At 36.0% G+C, this 21150-nt stretch overlaps 1 protein-coding gene across 9 annotated transcripts in view; it reads left to right on the forward strand.

Annotated features, from left to right (window-relative positions):
* Nucleotides 1-21150, forward strand: part of MAPK8 (mitogen-activated protein kinase 8) — a 110689-nt gene that overhangs the window by 84738 nt on the left and 4801 nt on the right. For 7 of the 9 annotated variants that reach the window (XM_046027000.1, XM_046027002.1, XM_046026999.1 and 4 more), the window contains 6 exons: nucleotides 6942-7107; nucleotides 10754-10825; nucleotides 12140-12322; nucleotides 12652-12776; nucleotides 13291-13354; nucleotides 16731-16808. In XM_046027000.1, the coding sequence (XP_045882956.1) occupies nucleotides 6942-7107; nucleotides 10754-10825; nucleotides 12140-12322; nucleotides 12652-12776; nucleotides 13291-13354; nucleotides 16731-16808 (688 nt within the window). Of the gene's footprint in view, nucleotides 1-6941; nucleotides 7108-10317; nucleotides 10390-10753; nucleotides 10826-12139; nucleotides 12323-12651; nucleotides 12777-13290; nucleotides 13355-16730; nucleotides 16809-21150 lie in introns of all 9 variants that reach the window. The other 2 variants (XM_046026997.1, XM_046027005.1) reach the window with 2 other exon arrangements.

A 21150-nucleotide genomic window follows, 5' to 3' on the forward strand; every position in this document is an offset into this window, starting at 1 on the left:
AAACAAAGGAAATGGAAACTTAAAAAGGAAACATTAAATTACAGAAGACCAATATAAAATATAATGGGTAAAGGGGATTAACCCCCTAATGAACGGAGTTCAAATTTGATACACAGTACCAACAACAACTGTGTGCTTCTGTAATGCAAACAATTGTAGCTAGCTTCTAAAGGCTGAAAGCAAAGGTATTGGCAAAGATGTACTGGGAAAATAAAACATGAGAACAAGGATGACTCTATTTAATCAGCTGCTTTGAATATGGTGGGGCCAGGGACAAAGCATTTTTCAGTGACTCTATGAGGAAAAAGGATGTAATCTACTATGTGGATAAGTAATTGTCAAGAACTTTATATATGCAGTGGAGTTGTAATACACAAACCTTAAACTGTGGAAAATAGAAGAATTATACAAACATGATACAATTGGGATATTTTAACATACTCCCTTAGTGTGGATGGATAAAGTGGTAAAAATACAGTACAACTGTAGAAAACTTACATAATAAATTTGAGCTAGTAAGATATACGAGAATCTGTTAGCTATGAAAAGGAATGTGCCTTTATCTTAGGTCAGGATATCTGGGAAACAATCTTCTAGGATGGAGAAGATACACATGTAAGAAGTTTGTTGGGGAGTCCCCTCAGCATCAACATCTTTAAGGGAGTAAAGGAAGTAATACTGGACAGAGGGAAAAATTGAATTGGATACAGTCATTCCAGAGTCCTCAGCTGGTGACTCAGTTGGACTTTGAGGAGCAACATGACCTTGGAAAAGGTGACTCTCTGTATCTGAAGACAATTCCAGGAGAGAGATTTGCTGAAAACTCAGCAACCAATACTGCTAGCAGCTGGAAGGGATCCTGAACCGGGGATCAGAACAGGCACCACAGGACTCACTGTAGGACATCTCTGGTGCCACTTGTTCCTATTTCCTTCATACAGTAACTTCTGGAGACTGCTCCTCCAGGGTTTTATTTGATGTTTGTTCCTTGAGTAACTTTCAAGAAGTTTAATGGGTCAAACCCACTCCTATAGGTGGTCTTGAGGCCACAACTGATACTCATCTCTCTGGTCTACTAATAAGTCTAAATACCTTTCACCCCAGCCTAATACCTCTGTGGTCTAAGATGGTTTGCCTGGTAAAATATCCCTTAGGGTTTTAGTACAAGTCAGGACTGGGAATGGGGTTCCACACAGTAACTCAGAGACCCAGTCTCCACCATTTGCATAGTTCCTGGTCATTGTGTCAGGGGAGGAGAAAGCCAGGTGTACTGCCTCTTCTATGCTTTGGCCTGGAAGTGACGGACATCACTTCTGCTCTGAGCCCATTGGCAGAACATGAGGACCTGTCTAATTATAAGGGACAGGGAAATGTGAAAGGCAGACTTCAGAATGGTGGTGAGCATCAGTCTCTGTCACAGTCTACCCTTCTGGTCATCAAACATTTCTTTGCTCCCTTGATTCTACACCTAGTACACTCACCCCCTGGTTAGGGGAGATAACCCTAAGTCCTAGTCTGTCAAGGTATTTATTTCCCAAGTGATGGAGCATAATCTCTACTTCACATCCAGTAAACAGTCCCATTTGGGAAATTGAACAGTTTAGTCATTGGTCATTTATAATTTGAAATTTTGTTGGCAGAGGTCCCTGGGTGGTACAGTCAGGTAAGCATCTGACTCCTGGTTTTGGCTCAGGTCATGATCTCAGCACCATGGGATTAAGCCCTGTAGTGGGATCCGTGCTTGGCATAGACTCTCTGTCCCACCACACACGTTCTCTCTCAAATAAATTAATACATCTTTAAAATTACTTTTAAAAAACATTCTGTTGGGAAGACACTGTGTCACTTCCCTTGGGGAAAGTGGGGGTGAGGGTTGGTTAGTCCCTAAATCTCATTTCTGCAAGGAATGCTCTGTCCACTGTTCTCTGTAGTACCTGGCTCCACTCTGTGAAGTCTTTCTTGTCTACTATACTTTTGAGTATATCTAAAGTGGTTATTGGAAAATGTGTTCTCCTTGGGGTCTACTCAGCTTTTTCAGCTTACTCTCCGCACAAGATTAGGGGTCCAAGTGTCCTTTTAAGGCAGTCCTTTTCAATCTCGACACTGTTGATGATTTGGATGAAGAGTTGTTTCTTTTGAGGAGCTGTCCTGTGTACTGTAGAATGTTTAGCACATTCCTGGCCTCTACTCACTAGATGCTACCAGTACTCCCCGATTGTGACAACCAAAAATGTCTCCAGACTCTGTGAACTACCCCCTGGGGGCAGAATTGCCCTGAATTGAAAACCATTGTTTTCAGGCTGGAAAAGTCACAGTCTAATGGAGTTTTTTGATAGTACAGCTCTCTCAGAAACTTAGAAGCTGCCTTCTTTTTAATTACAGTTATTTTCATAGCATATGTGTTAGTCCCTGGCTGCATATCTTCAACTTAATGTCTGTCTTTAAGCTTTCAGGCTTTTCTGTTGGCAAATCTGAGACTTTTTCATCAACTGAAAGAATGCAGTTCTTTTTCCCTCAAGGGTTTTCAGATTTATTATGTGCAAATAATGCATGAAAAACAAATCCAAAGTATTGGTGGCTTAACATAACATTGCTTGCTCACGGCTCTGCAGGTTGGTTGTGTGGCACTGTTTCAGATAATGGGGTCAGACAGGGTTTGTCCTTGTTCAGCTTTCAGCATCCAGGCTGAAGGAGTGGCTGGCTCCCTGAGGCACATGATTTTCCCAGGTGAAAGATAGCAGAGGAGAAACCAAGCTAAATCAAGTGTATTTTTCAGATTTGGTGAACATCATATTCCCTCACATTCCATTGCCTCAACAAATAATCTCTCAAGGCTCATTAATAAAATGGAAGAGTACAGATGGTCATTTATGGTGGTTCAACCTAATTTTTTTGACTTCACAATGGTGTGAAAAATGATACGCATTTCATACTTTGAAGTTTGATTTTTTTCCCTGGGTTAGCAGTGTGTAGTACACTAATCTCTCTTGATGCTGGGCAGCAACAGTGAGTCACAGCTCCCAGTTAGCTACACAGTCACAGTATTCTGTACCCATAGAGTCATTCTGATTTTCACTTTCAGTACACTACTCAATAAATTACAAGAGATATTCCAATACTTTGTTATAAAATAGAGTTTGCATCAGATGATTTTGCCCAACAATAGGCTAAGTGTTCAGAGCATGTTTAAGGTAGACTAGCCTAAGCTATGATGTTTGATAGGTTAGGTGTATTAAATGCATTTTTAACTTAAGATATTTTCAACTGATGAAGGCTTATTGGGACATAACCCCATTATGAAGTCAAGGAATATCTATATCTTGAGTTTGGTGGGGAAGAGATTCACTGGACAATCTGCTCTTTTTTTTAAGGTTTAGTAGCATTTAATTTTTCTGGAATGGCAAGGTCCTAAAATTCTAGATTCTGATTCCCTTTCATTTCTGTTTTTAAACTGGCCAATTCTTTCAAATGCTGCCAGTAGCCACCAACACACAACTAAAGTTTTGCTTTCCAGTCTCTTCTAGAGCAGGGGTCAGCTACCTTTTTCTGTAAAGTCTTGGTGGTAAATATTTTGGGCTTTGCAGGTCATACAGTCTCACAGCTATTCAACTCTTGCCTTGTAGCACAGAAGGAGCTGTATACAGTAGGTGGTTAAATGGGCAGGACTGTGTTATAAAATTTTCTTCACAAAAACAGGCCTTAATTTGTCAACCCTTGTTCTAGAGTTTCAGGTTAATTATGCAAGTGCTGTGCTTTCCAAGTTATTGCAAGGGGTAGTATCATGAAATGTATTGCTATTACATAACCTGAATCACCTGTCCAACCTCTGGTATTAGTTTCCCTGCTGCGTGCTGCTAAAGCTGCTAAGCTGTGATCCTGTGTTCATAATAGTAACACCCCATTTCTGACACTAATTTCAGTGTTGGAATAGACAGGATAAAGGAGAAACATTTCTAGGTGTCTCCTTTACTCTTACATTATTACTTCTAATACCAAATGTACAGTAGTTTTTCCCACCCAAGCAAGTCCAGGTTCTCAGGACACAAGCTGGGTGTCTTGTATTTTAAGATTTTATTTATTTATTTATTTGACAGAGAGAGATCACAAGTAGGCAGAGAGGCAGGCAGAGAGAGTGAGAGGGAAGCAGGCTCCCTGCCGAGCAGAGAGCCCGATGCAGGACTCTATCCCAGGACCCTGAGATCATGACCTGAGCTGAAGGCAGCGGCTTAAACCACTGAGCCACCCAGGCGCCCCTTGTATTTTAACTCAATACTGATATTACCTACCTGGAAATAGCACCAGATCCAACAGGTTAAGGGATCAGTCCTATAAGTGCTGGCTGTTCAGATGCCAATCTCAAACCCAGGTTGTTACCTGTGGTTCTGACCTACTGGCTAGAATTCAGAGGTTTGCAAAAACCCCCTTCCTCAGGCTCAATTTATTTACTAGAGTGGTTCACAGAAATCAGGAAAACATTTTACTTACTAGATTACCAGTTTATTACAAAGGACATAACTCAAAAACAGCCAGATGGGGAGATGTATTGGGCAAGGTAAATGGGAAGGGGAACTGCTTCCATGCCTTCTCTGGGTGTACCAGTCTCCCAGCACTTCTACGTCTTCAACAACCTACAAGTTCTCCTTACCAGTCCTTTTGTTTTTTTATGGAGACTTCCTTATCTGGCATGATTGATTAAATCATTGGCCTTTGATGATGGAACTCAGGCTTTAGCCCTCTTCCCTCCTTGGAGGTGTGGGCCAAGAAATGCTAGAAGTGGGGCGCCTGGGTGGCTCAGTGGGTTGGGCCGCTGCCTTCGGCTCGGGTCGTGGTCTCAGGGTCCTGGGATCGAGTCCCGCATAGGGCTCTCTGCTCGGCGGTGAGCCTGCTTCCCTCTCTCTCTCTCTCTCTGCCTGCCTGCCTCTCTGTCTACTTGTGATTTCTCTCTGTCAAATAAATAAATAAAAAATCTTAAAAAAAAAAAATGCTAGAGTTTCAACCCTTTAATTAATTTGTTGTCCCCCCCTCCCCCGCCCTGGAACCAGCCCCCATCCTTTGGAACTTTCCAAAAGACCTCATTATCATAAACTCCTGTATGGTCAAAAGGGACTTTTTTTTTTTTTAAGAGCAGGAGTACAGGGATGAGAGAGGGAGTGATGCAGAGGGAGAGGGAGTGAGAGAGAATCTTTTGGAGCCAGACATGTGGGGCTCAGTCTCACAACTCTGAGACATCTGTGACCTGCGCCAAAATCAAGAGTCGTGTGCTCAACTGACTGAGCCACCCAGGTGCCCGGAAAGAGACTTCTTATGAATAACAAAAGGCCCTCCTTTCATCTCTTTTGCTCTTACCTTTTAGATAATTCTAAGGGTTTTAGGAGCTCTGTGCCAGTAGTTGGGACAAAGACCAAATATGTATTTCTTACTATAAATTACAGTGTTACCTAGACTATGCTAAGTTGACAAACCCTAAATTCACAGTAGCTTAACACAACTAAGGTTCATTTTCCATACTGTGTGTCCAGGGCAGATCATGGTGGGGAAAGGATTCTGCCTTACTTAGGTGCTCAACAACCTCAGCCGACGGAATGGTCCACCTGGAATGGTCCTAATCAGTAAAGCAGGGGAAGAGATGACAGGGTGTTGTGCATGGTCCTTCTATTCTTTGCTCCCACTCCATTCTTTTGACTAGAACTAATCACCGTTAGGCCTTGCACGTAAAGGAAGCTGTATGTATGTATGGGGGAGAAGTTGGAATATTAAGTTCTACTTCCTCTGCCACATATTTATACAAATTCACTTATTCTTCTCATATATAATTAGCAATGCTAGTAATATCTGTAGAAATGTATAGATTGTTATACAAAGATGAATTTCAGGCAATATTTCTGAAGCATTTTTTTAACTTTTTTCTTGATAAAAAATATTTCTAAAAAAAAATAGTATGTGCTTTTAACCTTTCCAAAATAAAGTATTTAAGGTTGGAATCTTTATTTCTAGACTAGAATGCAGGAGTATAAAGAGCCATTAATCTTTACCCATCACAGTAGACACTGAAGTGGTATCAAAACTTGCAGTATGTAATTCTTGAACAGGCCGTGTTACTTTGCTGAGATAATGTATTTTGTAAAAAATCTCATTTTTTTTAAAGATTTTATTTATTTATTTGAGAGAGAACACGCTAGCAGAGGGAAGGGCAGAGGGAGAAGGAGAATCTCAAGCAGACTCCGTGCTGAGTGCAGAGCCCACAGGCTGGAACCCGTGACCCTGAGATCATGACCTGAGCCGAAATTAATAAGAGAGTTGGGCACTCAACCAATTGAGCCACCTGGGGTGCCCTAAAAATGAGATTTTTTAAAAATCTGGTAATTTAGTACACAAGTGAGCATAAATACTAACTTAACAATTCTCTTTTTACTATAATAACTTTGAAATGCCTTACAAATTGCTCTTATTGCACTTGATTGATAATTTCTAGCTAGTCACAATTTCTGGAAAATAAAACATTACAGATTCTCTAATATGTATGTATGTACTCATAAGTGAAAAATGCCATGAAGCCAGTTTTTCAGAATTGCCTGTTACGATGAATCTGAGTAGTAATATTGATTATAATGAGAGAAATTACAGTAGTTATCAGGAATTGTTTTACAAGTGATCTAATAATGGGACACCTGGGTGACTCAGTGGGTTAAGCATCCGAGTCTTGATTTCAGTTCAGGTCATGATCTCAGGGTCATGATATGGAGCCCCATGTCAGGCTCCCTGATTAGTAAGATGTCTGCTTGAGATTCTCTCTCCCTCTGGCCTGTCCCGTGCTCACTCACTCACTCCCTGTCTGTCAAATAAATAAATTCTTTTTTTTGAAAAGTGATCTAATAACTTGTGAACTGTAAAATGTTTGTATATATCACAGCAGTCAACTTTCTGTCTTTAATATTTTGAAGGACTTAAAGCCCAGTAATATCGTGGTAAAATCAGACTGCACTTTGAAGATTCTTGACTTTGGACTGGCCAGGACTGCAGGAACTAGTTTTATGATGACACCTTACGTAGTGACTCGCTACTACAGAGCACCTGAGGTCATCCTAGGGATGGGCTACAAAGAAAACGGTCAGCAAACACTATTTACTTGAAATACTGTTTTTTGCTTTTGTTTATCAGATTTCTTGTGTAAATATTTAAGCTGAAGTGCGTAGAAGTTAAATGTATCACTGAAATGTTTATCAAAAGTTTGAAAGAAACTCTAAATTTTGTTATAAATGTTTGGAAAAAGTTGGAGCCCCTGTTTATTGAAATATAAGTACAAAACTATCAACACTACAACTGGATAAAGGATTTATTGCTATGGCTCCTAAATCAATATATGCCGTTCACTTGCCTACAACTTGAAAATGAGTATTTCTAACAGGGGCTCAAGGAAGTATATGGTGTACTGACAGTTTATCTTTAGTATAATCCTACTTTGCATTAGTGATATTTGAACATACTTCCAACCTTATGAACCTAAAGTTATAATACTTAGTATAAACTTTCAGAGCTACAGTGAGGCCATTCTGCAGAGCTGATAAGATAATTAAGGTGATCTTTCAGAAGAAACAGTATTTCATCAAAACCTTGTGTCCCACCTTACAGAGATGGCATTACTTTATGTGGGTATATTCAATTAAATATTTCAGCTTTAGTATCAAGGTTGAAAATTATCAGGCATGTATTCACGTATTTTTTAAAATGTTATATATATGTGTGTACATACATGTAATTTAAGGAGTTTTGTTGAATCGCAGATATTTAGGATATAAATAAATCTACACAGAATTATTATGGACTTAAACTATAACTTTTGAAATGTAATTTCATCCAAAATTCTCCCTAGAATAGGACCTTAGGTGTGTTTTTTAGCAAGGAATCTGGAATAGCGGTTCACTTTGAATCAAGAAACTATTACTTCAGTCTTCAAGATGTGTTTTTTAAAAGACAACATTGAATTGAGGATTTTAGCTTAATTTCCTTTGCTTTTCTGAATTAATTAAAAACAAATACTTTAAATATTTATGATTATTCTTTTCTTTAACATGCTGTTATGTTCTGTTACTCTCTAAAATTGTTTTATACCTTAGAATTCAGTGAGTCGGATTTAGTATTAGACTATTTTCTTTTGAGAAATGAGACTTCCAGTCACCATCATGAAGATTGCTTTTGCATTTGCTGTAAAGCTATAAATTGTCACAGATACTCTTGTCACTCAGTGTCCTATAAATGTGATCTTGGAGATAGCTCCCTACCAGAAATTAGCACCAAGACAAACTGTCATATAAAAAAGTGACATGCTTTCCTGTCTTAGATAGGAATTGTATAGATCACTTTATTGCCCGTTTTTGCCTCAGGAAACAAAGTCAAATATAATGCTTAATCATGATAGCATTAGCCGGAAGGTTAAACATTAGAACTTCCTTCTTTCAGTAACATCCCACCCCCACTTGTTTTAACAACTTTGTTTTGTCTTTCATTGCAAGCTACCATAAAGCTTTTCACAAACTGTAATGCAATGGAATGTACTTAAACTAATAGAGTAAGCTGTTAGGCCATTTAAAGTTAGTTTTGTGTTTGAATCAGTTACACCATATTTTGAGAAAGTTTTCACTAACCCAGACAATATCTTCTCATGCTTGCAGCTGTTGAAATTTGTTTAAAAAAATGTTTTTCTTAAGGTTACCTACATAAATTTTGTCCTGGATATTTAAAGTTTGTCATTCTCTGATATCTATAGGGAAAATTTACTGTGGTAGATTTATTCCAAAATCAAAACCCTTGTAGAGAATTGTTCTCTGAACTGGTTTATGAGTATTACCTTTTCCTCTAAAATTTTATTCTTAAAAGTTGAATCATGTAGATTCATATAAATTTTAGTAAGAAATTTTAAAGAAACTTTAGTTCTACAGGATTTCCAAAATTTATTCCCACCTTTGTTACTAAGATTGTTTAATGGGCTGGCAGTCTCTTTATGATAACTTTATTAGAAAGTACAGACTTCTAATTTCATAAGTCCACCTGCATGGGCACCTCTCCCTAACACTTACTTCTTCCCCTTTCTTCTTTTGCTTTTAAAAGGGACCTTGAAACTTCAAAAACAAATGCAAGTTTCTAAGGCTTTCTTTTTAAATTGCTTATTCTTCCCCTCTTCTATTAAACTGCAACCACCTACTCTTTTTTAAAAAATTGAAGTATATAATAAGCATATAATATTATTGTTAGTTTCAAATGTACATCATAGTGATTCAAGTTATCATATACATTATGAAGTGATCACCACAATGAATCTAGCTACCTCCTCCTCTTTTTTTTTCTTAACCAAATTTTCAAACCAGAGATATAAAATGTCAGGGTGTATCAATGAACCAAGTGGAGATCTCCAAATTGCCTTTTTTTTTGGGGGGGGGGGGTCCAGCAGATTCTTTTCAAAGCATTGATTAGAGCTCCCATTAAAAGTTGATGAGGGTCAGTAGGTCAATGAGGAGACCTTTTTCGGTAATAAATCTGTGGAAAATATTATATCCAACGAAAACTAACTTCTTAAACCAAAACAGTTTGGTTTTATGGGTTTAAAAACCTTTAGGTGGAAAACATAAAATATACTTCTTTTACAAAGTTTTCGTCATTGATTATTTGTTCATTCTTTATGCACTTGTTCCTTTTGGGATAATAGGGTAAAAGTAGCATGATAACTTTTAATTCAGAATAAACATAAGACTTTTCAAATAAGATTACCCAGTTTGAAATCCAGTCTGAAAATTTCTGAAGAGCTTTTAATTAACTTTTTAACTGTAATGACTCATAGAAACACATTTTTCTGTTAAATATTTTAATATACTAGATTATTTCTGCTCATGCTTTTTTTTAATTTGACTTAAAGAGAGAGTATAATGCACAGTTGAACTTCAAAATAGTATTTAAGTAACTTTAAATTTTGCCACCTCATGTTCATTTTCAGCCTTATTTGCAAAGATGTATTCAGTTCTGTTTCATATTTTATAAACAATTTTTAGAGACAATGTATAGGTTTATCAATTATGTGATTTCTGTGCATAGCTCTCACTTTAAAATTAGATATGTAGTTAAAAGGCTATACTTCACATTTGCTTTTGTGAGTCAAAGCCTTTTGAAAAATATTTTGTGTTTTAAATTATTCCATTAGCTAAAATTAAAATCACTTTTTTCTTTTTGTGATGTTTTGCAGTTTTTATATATGTAGTCATATTATGCTTCTTTGATTTTAATGACGTTTTGCTTTGCTTTTCCTTCTTTTGTGCTGCAAACATATAGTGGATTTATGGTCTGTGGGGTGCATTATGGGAGAAATGGTTTGCCACAAAATCCTCTTTCCAGGAAGGGACTGTATCCTTGTGCTGCTGCAGCAGTTAAATTAGTTAGGTGATGAACTTCCTTGTGTTTTCTAATGAAAATAAATATAGTACATTCATATATATGGGTTTCTTTAAACAAATATAAAGTTTGTGGCTGTTATAGTTCAAAAATTGTTGAGACAAGAAGCCGAACTATCTGTAGGCTGCATCTGGCAGTAGGACATACAGTCTCTGCTGGTAGTTAGAGCACATTATTCTCTGTCATTCATTTTTATTTTATACTGCTTTCTATAATTTTAAAGTATACATGGTGTATGTGATTTTTTTTAATGTTTAATTTTTTTTTTTATTTTAACCAAAATCTTTATGTTAATGTCATTGCATTTTGTTTTCAGTTGACATTTGGTCAGTTGGGTGCATCATGGGAGAAATGATCAAAGGTGGTGTTTTGTTCCCAGGTACAGATCGTATCCTTATCTTTGGCCTAAAATGTAGTTTCTAAAGGTCAAATGTTTGATAGCACTTCAGCTTGGTCAGGTTTAATGTTTTGTCGCTCCCTAATAATAAAATATTGTTAAATTACTCTTTCAAAATACCACCTGCTATTTGATAGACTTTCCTTTTCCTCATTTATTGTTTTATATGTTAATTCTGACAACTGCTCAAGTTAATTATCCACAATTACTTGCTGGCTTTGAGTTAATTATTTAGCCTAAATCAAAAATCATGGCTTGCATTAAAATTTCTAATAATTATACACTTGAGTAAGTCTAGAAGTACTTAGGATTTAATATGAATTTTAGACTTGTCTTTTGCTTCTGTTCATCCTTTTGTTCCCCCAGCCACCTCCTCTTTTGTTAATGTCCTGTGTGTTTTGTGGCTTTTGGTTGTTGTCTCATTGCTCAACATAACATACTGATTTTTTTCACCTGAGAATTTTAGCAGTAATAGTTTATATTGTGGTGAGTAGATTTGGATCCATTCTTTTTTTTCATCAGACTAGTTTTAGTATTTCTATTAACAGTGATCTGTTATGTCTTTATCAGTTAGTAACCCTTAGAATTGTTGTAGGAGGAGGAATGGGAAAAGCCATACTTACTGGGTTATAATAAGAAAGTTTGAGTTGGTCTGCACGAAGGACTTGGACTATAAAGACTAGGATGAAAAAAACCAGAGAATCTTAACCTCATGACTTATCAAAATGCCGTTTCATTGTCTTAAGTTTAGAGCTTTAAAAACATTTTAATTAACATAAGCTAAACAAAGAATGGTAAAAGAAAATGCCACTTTTTTAAAGCCATCATTTTTATTGCTACTGGTTATTTTCCGTTAGTGCAGAAAACAAAAAAATTTAGGACAGATTATAATTTCTTATCCTCCAGGAAATGCATTCACATTTTCTGATAAGCTGGGAAAAAAGGATAGATTTGGTATTCTAGAATTGTGTACAGTTTAAATTTAGAGTCCTGTGGGTAGTAATTATCTTTATTCCTTGAGTCACTTATCATTTGTATTTAGAATTTGTGGGTTTAAGCTTCTTTTTTAATGGAAATCAGTATTAGTAGTTATACACATACAATAAAGTTAACAAAGCTTATTTATTGATCCTTTCTATCTACAGTCATTGCCTTTTACAAAGTGGCTATAAGACAGAAGATTTATAACTGCCACATTCTTTCTTAGGATTTTTTAAATTGCCATTTTCTTGTTATTTTAATATAGCTATGGCTAATGTGTTGAACATTAGATACAGAATATTTTTCTTAGCTACTTGATATTAGATATTGATCAGTGGAATAAAGTTATTGAACAGCTTGGAACACCATGCCCTGAATTCATGAAGAAACTACAGCCAACAGTAAGGACTTATGTTGAAAACAGACCTAAATATGCTGGATATAGCTTTGAGAAACTCTTCCCCGATGTACTTTTCCCAGCTGACTCGGAACACAACAAACTTAAAGGTACTTTTTATAAATATGTATATTTAGTCCCATTTGAGGTGTGTGTGTTTGTCGTGTGTGTGTGTGTGTGTGTGTGTGTGTGTGTGTGTATTTATGTTCTTAAGGGATATAACCCAGTGCTCTCTCTGGAGGGGGTGGAGAACAAAGTGGAAGGTTTCAGTTTGTTTTTTGTTATTTTATTTTTATTTTTTTGATCATATGCACAATTTTATAGTAAAATCTATTCTTTTTAAAACATACACTTTTTGATAAATGATAGTTTCAAGTTTCTAAAATTTATTTTAAAACTTTTATGAAATACATGTACATTAACATCATTATTTTTACAGCCAGTCAGGCAAGGGATTTGTTATCCAAAATGCTGGTAATTGATGCATCTAAAAGGATTTCTGTAGATGAAGCTCTCCAGCACCCATATATCAATGTCTGGTATGATCCTTCTGAAGCAGAAGCTGTAAGTTCTTTTCTTAATGTTTGAAGAATATATTGAATTAAAGATGGGTTTGGAGGAGACTTTTTAATTTTAAAAATATACATAAATGGTTGTGGTGTTTTTCTGTTTTTGCATGAATAGCATCTTAAGTTAATGAGCATATCCAAGCACCCCACACACAAAATAAAGTTAGATCCCACTGTTTCTTGCCTTTTTGTGCTTTAGTATGTGATGCGATAGCACTTCGGGAGAACTAGTTACAAAACTATTGTGTCCAAAGCATAACACAATTCTGTGATATAAATATGACAATTTCATAAAACTAGAAGAAAAGAAAAAGACGGTTAAACCGTCTTGATGCCATGAAATGTCATCCAAAACTAGTCTCTATGTAAGAAGGTTGTTGATGATTGGTCAGTGTTGGTCTAATGATGTATTTTTTAAAGTCTCTGTCTGGCTAATAATTCAAATAATTATAAAGAATTTATATACTCCCAATAAACTGTCTCAGTTATCATTGCCTTGTGTTTTTCAGCCACCACCAAAGATACCTGACAAGCAGTTAGATGAAAGGGAACATACAATAGAAGAATGGAAAGGTAACATTCACCAGATTCTCAGAGATGAAACTGAAAGAGCTTATGGATCTTTATGTTGATTTATTCATGTTAAGGAAATTAAAAATACTTTCTATTATTCATAACTGATATTTGGTAAAAAGATTGTTAACATTTTTACAGAAGTAGAAAGTAAGTCTCCTCTGTCCCTGACTTAATCTGAATCTCAGGTTTCCACCACGGCACATTTGATGCTTTCTAGAATATTTACATTCTTCCATAGTGTACAGATATACATACTTGTGTTTGGTTTCTCCCTCTTTTCCTCTCCCACCCTGTGTTAATCACAAATGGCTGTATATTGTGCACACTTACTTTGTTGATATAATCATTTGCCTTTGAGATTATTCTGTCTTGCCCCACATATCTGGCTCATTTGGTCTAATAGCTGGTTAGTATTCTGTTGATGGCTGTGTCATAATTTCTGTATTCACTCCCTCTTGAAGAGCTTTAAGTCCTGTCCAGTCTATTGTTGTTACAGACAACTCTGCAGTCTTCTTGTGCACATGTAATAACATGCCTGTAAGAAAAATCCTACAAGGAGATTTGCTAAGCCAAAGGATTTTTTTCAAGTATTTCCAGATTACTCTCCAAAGAAATTATAGCAGTTTATATTTCTGTCAGCATTGTGTAGGAATGTCTGTTTTACCCCCACCCTCACCAACAGAATGAGTTAATTTTTAATCTTTGTGGATCTAATATAGTAATTCTACTTTGAGAATGTGGGTAAACATTAATAATGCACTGTCATAGAAATGTTAAAATACTTCTTTAGAAGATTCACTGGATCATTGAGGCAGACAATTTTTAGATCCTGTTTACTTCCTTTTGATTTGTTGTCATTTAGTAATTTGACCACTTTTAGCTACGTGACTTTGAGCAGGTCACTTGGTCCCTTCTTTACCTGATCTTAAAATGGAGACATGTTATTAAGAGCTTAAGTACCTAAATAGTTGGAAAAGCTAAAGGTCATGGGGAGGTATAAACCTGAACAAGTGTTCCATCTGTGAATATGTTTGGGAAGAAGGATTTTGATTCTTTTTTCTTAGGAATAACCAAGATTAGTTTTCTCTGAGTTAACTTTTGGGAGAATATAGTTAGACTCTATAGACCTCACCAGAATGATAGAATTGAGTAGAAACTAGTACATCTGTATATATAATAAGTAATGTACAAGGATATAATTGTGGACCAAAGCATTTATTAAAATATCTTACCTGATATTTTTATACATCATTATATTTGCAATTGGCGTTTATGTGTTTCTTGTAATCTTAATAGGCCACCAATCGTAAAACACATAATTATACTTCTAAGAGAAAACACTGGCAGTTGCACTGCATCATTGATTATAAGATGCAACTCCATTTCATAGCTATTAAACTGGAAGAAGTGCATCTTAAAATTAGTGAAACATAGTACAGTTGACCCATCAACACAGGGGTTGGGGTGCTGACTCACACACAGTTGAAAATTCACATACAACTTCTGACTACCCTGAAACAATTGCTCATCTGCTGTTTTCTGGAAGCTTTACTAATAACATAGTTGATTAACACATATTTTTTATATTATTTATATTATATATTGCATTCTTACAATAAAGTAAGCTAGAGAAAAAAATTAAGAAAGTCAGAAGACAAAATACATTTACAGTACTGTATGTATATTTATTGAAAAAAAATCCACGTGTCAGTGGACCCACGCATTTCAAACCTGTGTTGCTCGGCAGTTAGCTGTATTTTTGTTTGTGTGTAAAGATGTATCTGTGATTTTTGAGTTTAAATGAGATGTATCTGTTATTTAGAGTTAAACTCTAAACATGTTTACCTTTATTTTGTATCTTTTTCTCCTAGTCCAAGTGAAGCTCAATTACCCACAAACTGCCTTTTGTTAAAGATCTGCTTAAGAGTTTTAGCATTATAACAAAAAGAAAAACCCATTGCCAGAACCTTTAACTTATGCTTTGCCTAGTTAGTACTCCTGATTAGCTTTGGTTCCTATGCCCTAATACCTTTTCACAAACAGGTGTTGTTTTCTCTTTAAAAAAAAAAAAAGAAATCCTCCTATTTGAAATACTTATCATTCCTTTTTGTTTCTTTCAAGAGAAGCATCTTCCATTCTTTCCTCTATCCAGACTTCCTATTTTTCTCCTTCTAAGACCAAAAAGATTTACCATAGCAAGTAAACTTAGCTGTCTTTAGCTCCTTTTTATACCTATATGTCCACTTATTTTACTTTATAATTAGATTTTTTATCAGTTTAAGAAATTAAATGCCTTCAAATTCTTTTTTTTTTTTTTTTTTTTTTAATTTATTTGACAAACAGAGATCATAAGTAGTCAGAGAGGCAGGCAGAGAGAGAGGAAGAAGCAGGCTCCCCGGTCAGCAGAGAGCCTGATGCGGGGCTCGATCCCAGGACCCTGAGATTATGACCTGAGCCGAAGGCAGAGGCTTTTAACCCACTGAGCCACCCAGGCACCCCAATGCCTTCAAATTCTTTGAACATGTTCGCTTGTACATTTTTCTTAGAAGAGGGTTCATTGCTCTTATGCACTTCTCACAGGATTCCATGGCCCAAAGAAGATGAATAATGGTGATGTAACATCCACTAGAAGGTTCTTCTGAAGTAGACATTCAGACTCACAAGGTGCATCACACTTGACATAGAAGAGCACAGGGCAGAAGGCACATACGGCCTCAGGACAACATCTGCTGTCTCTTTAGTTGGAGCAGTAAGAAGTACAGAAGTCTAGTTTAAAAAAAACAAGATTTCTATGGAGAAATCTTCTTGACTGTGATAGCATGTCATGCTTGAAATCAAAAGGATTTGGAGGGTAGCTACCTGCTTTTTTAAAAAATAAAAATGTATTTATATTCCATTCTGATTGAAGAAACTTCCATACATGCTTACATTTAAATCTTTTAACAGATATCTGGATAAGCACCTAATGTACTATGCCACAGCTCAGGAAATAGATATGAATAAGACAAACATGATTCAAGGCCTCACTGAGACAGGATTGAGCATTTGTAGTATGATGTGTAGGATGATATGGTATAGTACGAAATGCTGGTGAGTAAAAAAAGATAAGGCTTCTAACGCCAGTGCTATCCTTAATCCAACTTTAGAAACATTAGTTATAGCAGAGATTTTGTTTCTTTTAGTATAGTTCATGGTTCTGGATCAGGGAATTATTACTAGTACCTTTGAATCTTACACTGACACTTAAGGGACTCTTTGCCACTGAAAGAACACTGTTATATTAATATGTGTAGAAATGTTTTACTTAAAACATAGGTATCTGAGGTTGGCTCTCGGACTTTGAAAAGTTTGTCTTTTTTCACTTCTTTTTCAGAGTTGATATACAAAGAAGTTATGGACTTGGAGGAGAGAACCAAGAATGGAGTTATAAGGGGACAGCCCTCTCCTTTAGGTTGGTTACAATATAAGCTTGGTTAAGGTTGCAGTTTACTTCTTCTGTTGTAATCTTCGGTTACATGAATCCTTCAGTTTTCCCCATTTTTACCACTGTTCTTGTTCAAACTTTAAGAAGTGTATGGAATACAATTTGGATAGTTAAATTTGAAAGCACTGGTACTTAATACCAAGCACTGGTATGTTATACCAATACATCAAACTAACATACTGGTAACTGATTTCATAAAATATACATCTTTTTCTATAATACTGACATTCCACTGAAGAAGAGAAATTTAAAACCTTTTTCTGTTGGCATTGTTCTCTTTAAAGAAGAATTTTTTCACAGTTCAGTATACTCACCAGGATTTTAATAGTATTTACTTTGGATGAACTAAGGTATTGATGAAGAATCTGGTACATGTGATACTAAGTTACCATCTTTCTCATTTTGATATTTTTGATCTGCTAAATTAAGGCAGTAACAGTAAAACTGCCATTAGAAATCATTCCATAGGGTGCCTTGGTGGCTCAGTTGGTGAAGCAACTGCCTTTGGCTCAGATCGTGATCCCCGAATCCCAGGTGAAGTACCCTCCTGTTGGCTCCCGGCTCAGCAGGGAGTCTGCTTCTCCACTGACCTTCCTTTTCTGATGCTCTCTCTCTCTCTCTCAAATCTTAAAAAAAAAAAAAAAATCAAATCGTTCCATATCTAAGAAGAAAACTGGTTTGCTGGAGTTAAATATTCTCTTTTATCATAAGCTGTCTTATTTTAGCACTTATGAAAGCATAAAGCATTGGGGGAAAGTTAAATGGCAGGTAACTTGTATATATTAAGTGCATATTACACGACAGGCACTGGTGGTTTATGTACTTTATGTACTAAGGCCTTAGGGAAGGGATTTGTGCACATTTTACAGATGAGGAAACTAAAGTTCAGAAAAAGTAAATGAATATAAAATTACCAATATGTAAAAAAGCTACTACTTGAAGCCATGTTTGCCAGTAACTTCAGAAGGCATGGTTTTTCCAGCATCTCAAATGGTCTTTGGCTGACAGCAGACCCTTGGCTACAGACATTCGGGCAGTTTTAGAAAGAGATGAAATTTGAATTGAACCTTGAAGGCCAAGTAGTATTTGACAGATAGGTCTTGAATTTGAGTAAAACAATAGCATTTTAATCATCCCTCTAAAACTCTTCTACATTTAAAAAAAAAAAAAAAAAGGAGATCCTGGGCATATAGTTTTTAACTATAGTTTAAGTACCCATTCTGCTGTACTATAAACATATATTTGTTTAAATAATTTCTGTGGCTTTTTATAACAATTTTTGTTTTATTTATGGGTTTTTAAATTATTTTTTAAATCCTTGATCAGGAATGAGTTTTCCAAATTATAATATAGATTCTATTGAAAATATAAATTGATTGGGGCGCCTGGGTGGCTCAGTGGGTTAAGCCTCTGCCTTCGGCTCAGGTCATGGTCTTAGGGTCCTGGGATCGAGCCCCGCATCCATGCTTCCCCCTCTCTCTCTGCCTGCCTCTCTGCCTACTTACGATCTCTCTCTGAAATAAATAAATAAAATCTTAAAAAATATATATATATATATAAATTGATTTTGACAACTTTTACCTACAATGTAGTTATAACAAAAGCTATATTATAAATGCTTTAATAGCGAAATTAATTGTCATTGTATTGATGTATAGTAGTAGCATAAGTAAATTATTCATGTTGGAGATTCAAGTGGGATTTGAAAAGTCCATTATTTGGAGACTTTTATACTTCCGAATGCTATCCCAATGAGTGGTATATCTGAAGTGTTGAACGTTTGAATAAACTTAATTTCATGAGATAGAGCAGTTGTATCTGTTCTTAATTTATTTAAAGAAATTGGTTCTTAAAGGACACTGGATTGTGGTTATAAAATAAGTAGAAAGGACAGGACTATAGGTTTGGACAGGATTATAGGTTTCTAGACATTTTCTGGATTCTCAGTTAGAGGGTACAGAGAAAACTGTTAGTGAATCAACCTGTAATAAAAATATTCAGTTGATTTTATGTAAAAACAGCAGAAAGTGTTTGACAAATTAGAATGTCAGAGAATCACAATACCATTTCAACTTGATTTTTAAAAATGAGCAGTGCCTGGGTAGCTCAGTGGTTAAATGTCTGCCTTTGGCTCAGGTCAGGATCCCAGGGTCCTGCCTACGTTGGGCTCCCTGCTCATCAGGAAGGCTGCTTCTCCCTCTCCTACTCCCCCTGCTTCTGATCCCTGTCTTGCTGTCTCTCTCTCTGTCAAATAAATAAAATCTTTAAAAATCAAATAAATAAAATGAAATATACTATTTTCCCCACTTTACTGTTTTTATTTTGGTTTGGGTAATATTACAGTGAGTTTGCTTGCCTTTGAGGGTGTAGAGACTTACTTGAGAGGGAAATGACTCAGCTACCTGAAATTTAACCATTTTTCCTATTATTGCCATTCAAATATTTGAGAATTTACTTGATAGCTTTAAAGTTTGGGGAAAAAAACAAGTACTTTTCTTTTCATAGATATTTGATTTTCAGATTAAAAATTAACTACTTAATGCATTTAGAAGTTAGTTTTTGGGGTGCCTAGCTGGCTCACTTTGGTAGGGCATGCGTCTTTTGATCTCAGGGTTGTAAATTTAAGCCTCACATTGGGGATCTCTATCCCCAATTACTTTACTTTAAAAATTACTTTAGGGGCGCCTAGGTGGCTCAGTGGGTTAAGGCCTCTGCCTTCGGCTCAGGTCATGATCCCAGGGTCCTGGGATCGAGCCCCACGTCGGGCTCTCTGCTCCGCAGGGAGCCTGCTTCCTCCTCTCTCTCTGTCTGCCTCTCTGCCTAGTTGTGATTTCTCTCTGTCAAATAAATAAAATATTTAAAAAAAAATTACTTTAAAAATAATTTTATTTTTAAAATTTACTTATTTTATTTTTTAAATTATTTTTAAAATAATTTTTAAAAGTTAATTTTTATCAGATTAAGAAGTTTGGATAAAATGGAATTTGGATTAAAAATAGAGGCATGAAAATGTATATTTGGTGGAACCTTTTTATGGTTTGAATATTTCACTACCAGTCTTCGAAGCTAGCCGTTGTATTGTGTACTCTCAATCAGAACAGGCACATTCTCTAGTGTCCTATGGATGGAATTTGAAGTAGAGGGTCATGCCTGAAGTGTACTCAGTGTACTTTTTAGTTCATTTTACCTTGTGTCACCTGCTCTGTCCCTAATGTTTCCATTTTCTGTTTCCCAACCCCCTCCCCAGCATCCTAAAGATTTGCCTATTCCCAAGCCCCTGACTATTTCCTTGTTGCATTTGAAGACAAGCTCTCAGAGGACCTTTTGTATTCTAAAGTATTCTGTTGTTCATCATTAGAATAGTAGTATAATTTCAAACACTGAAATGCTGGGTTCTGGAGCAGTGGTTTTCCACTGCTTTGTTTTTAGCATCTTTGAGTACCTCAAATGCAGCCCTAGAAATTCTTACCTCTCAATTTGGAAACCATTGCTTTTATTCCATAAATATGTTCTTAAGAACTACTGTATAACTTTCATTATTTAATAAACTCAAATTTGCACTGATCCTTATTTAGTGATCCCATAGTTCAGAAGTACTTACTAAAAAAAAAAAAAAGAAGAAAGTTCTCACTTAGAACATAAATCGCTTTTAACATATTCCCCTCGCCCCACGTTCCCTCCCATTCCTAACCCAGACCCCTTGAAAGGATTTCTCTATTGGTTATATATTCCTGTTACTTTTTTTTTTTTTTTTTTAAATTCAGGAGATACTTGTTAGCTATACTTTCAGTAAAGGAAACAGTCCTACTTTATCTGTTTAATAAATCCTACTTTATCTGTTTAATAAATCCATATTTGCTCTTGTCAAGTACATATTGGAGTAAAAGTAACAAGACTTGGGTTTACCTAAGGCATTTTAGTGATCCTGCCAAGTCATTTAACCTCACAGAAAATGGGACAGTTAAGGGGCCCTTTCTTTTAAAATGATTTTAGCCTTTGTCTTGGCTTTTGCTTTTAAACAAGATGAACAGGGGGCACCTGGGTGATTCAGTAGGATTAGTAGTCTTGACTTTGACTTCAGCTTGGGTTTTGACCTTAGGGTCCTGGGATGGAGCCCCAGATTGGGCTCCCTGCTCAGCAGTGAGTCTACTTGTTCCTCTCCCTCTGGCCCTTCTCCCTCTCATGCTCTCTCTTACTCTTTCTCTCAAATAAAATTAAAAAAAAAAAAAAAAAGTACCAGAATACTGTTTGAAGTTTACAGTGATAAGATAAAATAAGTCATTTTTATTAGGGCAGTAGTTTTTAACTT

The sequence above is a fragment of the Meles meles genome, chromosome 13 (assembly GCF_922984935.1).
Source record: "Meles meles chromosome 13, mMelMel3.1 paternal haplotype, whole genome shotgun sequence".
NCBI lineage: Eukaryota > Metazoa > Chordata > Mammalia > Carnivora > Mustelidae > Meles > Meles meles.